Source organism: Rhopalosiphum maidis, chromosome 3, assembly GCF_003676215.2.
Source record: "Rhopalosiphum maidis isolate BTI-1 chromosome 3, ASM367621v3, whole genome shotgun sequence".
Classification (NCBI taxonomy): domain Eukaryota; kingdom Metazoa; phylum Arthropoda; class Insecta; order Hemiptera; family Aphididae; genus Rhopalosiphum; species Rhopalosiphum maidis.
Window position 1 is genome coordinate 53,172,721 of NC_040879.1, and position 3,099 is coordinate 53,175,819.

At 26.4% G+C, this 3,099-nt stretch overlaps 1 protein-coding gene across 1 annotated transcript; it reads left to right on the plus strand.

Annotated features, from left to right (window-relative positions):
- Nucleotides 1-2,121: 2,121 nt before the first annotated feature.
- Nucleotides 2,122-2,655, plus strand: LOC113557939 (tigger transposable element-derived protein 4-like). Its single transcript, XM_026963478.2, has one exon. It carries the CDS (start codon nucleotides 2,122-2,124, stop codon nucleotides 2,653-2,655), a length of 534 nt encoding a protein of 177 aa, XP_026819279.1.
- The last annotated feature ends 444 nt before the right edge of the window (nucleotides 2,656-3,099 follow it).

A 3,099-nucleotide genomic window follows, 5' to 3' on the forward strand; every position in this document is an offset into this window, starting at 1 on the left:
CAGGATTGTCTTAACAATTATTATCTGAAAAGTATATTACTATTATAATAGTATCTAGCTATAGGTAAAATTTAATAATAATATAACAAAACAATAAACATTATTTTAATAGATATGTATATAATAATATATTATTCTATGTTACTTTATACTAATTAAATCGTAATTAATTTCATACATTTCCTAACTTTTTGCCCACAAAAAAAACATGTCAGTTAGTAATATTTAAAAAATTAATTATATAATATGGCAGTGGCGTAGCCAGGATTTTTTTCGAGGAGGGCTGATCTATTTTTTTAAAATATTTTTCATATTTTTTTGAACTAATTTTATAAAATTTAATAAAATATAAAAATTAATACCTATTTATAAATCCTATTTCTATATATTGCTAATCAAATTTATTTAATTTATTTAATTTAGGCTCATAAATTATACCCATTGATTTTATAGTATTAGGTGAAAATGTAAAATGTAATTTTTGGTGTTCTCTTTAATTATAATTGATTATCGCGTTTAATTGAAGAAATGTTAAATGATTCAGGTGCAGAATCATATGCACATACTTATAATATGTTTATCATAATCATAGGTACCTATACAAAATTATTTAAATTTAATCAATTAATTATTAAGCTAAATCGTATCTTAGAGAAAGTGTTACAACTTTTTGAAACTTTTTGAAGCCAAAGCCTTAAAGACTCGAAATTATATTTTTGTATGCATTATTATAATCCAAACGGTATATTTATCTATGTTCATTTTTTTGAATTTTTGGTTCTTAAATACTAAATGCAATATTTTTTTAATCGTATTATCTGGTAATACGTCTGAAATAGATTTGGAACGTTTATCAAGTAGAACTTTTACCACACGGAAAAACAATATTACCACAATATTTTACCATATTTACTACTGGAAATAAATAATCAATAATTACTATCATTAAGCGTAATAAAGGTGTCTATAAAAAATGATAAATGTCACTGTGTCAGATTGATATTTTTGTATCCATTTAAGATTTTTTTGTAGTTTAATGATTGTATTTTTAAAACTTAATAGCAAAATAAGTATTTTTAATAAAATACTGCCATATTGTGCTCTATAGTGCTCGACGATCGTTATCGAAAGATTTATAATTACTAATTACTAATTAGTATCTATGATTTCCAGTAATATCTCCCGTGGTAGTTTTGTCCATGAGCGATAAGATAGGCTAACAAAACAATACGAATTTAAAATCAATAAAATGGAATTTAATAATTTGCAATGACTTTCATAGACCATGAAAATATTTTAACTTCAAATCCATTTAAAAAAATTGTGACCTTGTATTTTTATAATTTTTATACAAATATGTAAGAAAAACTTAATATGTGAAATTTTATATTAAATTTTCAATAATTTTGACCCGGCAAATATTTTTTATCGACATTTATTGAAAAAAACTAAAAAATCTAAAATTTCTAATGCATGCCAATAAATTAATAAATTAGCTTAAAAAGAGCATATTTGTATTATCGTTTTCCATATTTGACCGTATTTGTTGGTAGTTCATTTTACGTTATAATATAGGTATTTTGTTTTACTAACCGACAGACGACCACCGGAAAAATATCGATTACGAAACCTGATTTAGGTCCGTCAGTTTGTTATCCTATCCGGGATTTGTGAATTGGATTCCAAATTACCTTTATCGATTAATTGGGTCCCGTAAATAAATATTGTTATTAGACCAAGTATGTACCAGGAAAAAAAATATGTATTTTTTAATATCTCTAATAGTTTTTATTTAAAGTAAAATAAATAATAGATATACAGTCAAATTCACGTATAACGATGCTGTATATAACGATATTCGGGGTAAAACGATGATCCGGATATAGCGATGTTATTTTAAAACGAAAATTGGTTTTTATAATTACCTATAGCGATTAATAATATTATATTGTGTAGTATATTGTGTTGTAAATTTGATTTCATCCAAATCGATAATTCTTAATCTTATCTGTAACAGATAATGTGTTTTGTACGACCGTATTGTATACAGCATACGTTTCTTAGTCATTTAGTTGCCGTTTTGATTGCTATCCGTTTAGACACGTTCCGAATAAGTTAAAAATGTCAAATAAAAGAAGACGCTGTTTCACTATTGCCGAAAAAGTGAAAATAATTGAGCGTTTAGAAAGTGGTGTTTCTAATAAAAATCTTTGCCAAGAGCTAGGAATCAGCCAATCAACACTATCTACCATATGGAAATCAAAAGACCAAATAAAAAGCTTTTTTCAAAAAGACGTGACATCTAATAAAAGATTAAAATGTAGCCAACATCAAGACGTTGATCAGGCTCTCTTTGAATGGTTTAAAATACAACGATCTAAAAATATTCCAATAAGTGGTCCGATACTTCAAAAAAAAGCGACCGAATTCGGGAAGCGTTTTAATAAAATTGATTTTCAATGTTCTTCTTCTTGGATTACCCGTTTTCGTCAAAGACACAATATCGTTTTTGGAAAAATAAGTGGAGAATCGTCAAGCGTTCCTGTTGGTGTTTCGGAAAATTGGCTGGAACACGTTTGGCCTGATTTGCGTAAAAATTATGCAGATTGTGACATTTATAATGCTGATAAAACTGGATTGTATTACTCTATGTAATAATTAAAACTAACTAAACTCATTCGACGTTCGTTGTGAAATCGTTATTTTACTCGTGAATATCCAAGTTCGTTAAAATGTAGATAAATCTCAGAAATTCATAAAAAATATTTATACTATTTTAATCAGATTTTATTTATATATATATTATAAGCAAAATGTATATGGAACTTTGTATTACTTTTTAGATTTTGAATGAAGTGATGAATGTATTGATTTTACAACGATGTGTGTTTTTTTATTTTTGTGTCTGTCATCACATTTTGAAGTAGTAAAAATGCTTTAATTTTTTACTTCAGCCCCTCTTTGAAAAGGAAAATTCATCTAGTTGGTACTTTGGGGGGAAGGGTCAACAGTAAAAAATTTCCAGTAGTTTTTAAAAGCGTCGGCAAAAACCCTGAAAAAATAACAGAAAAACGGGAATTTTCACGCGTAACCTGTACT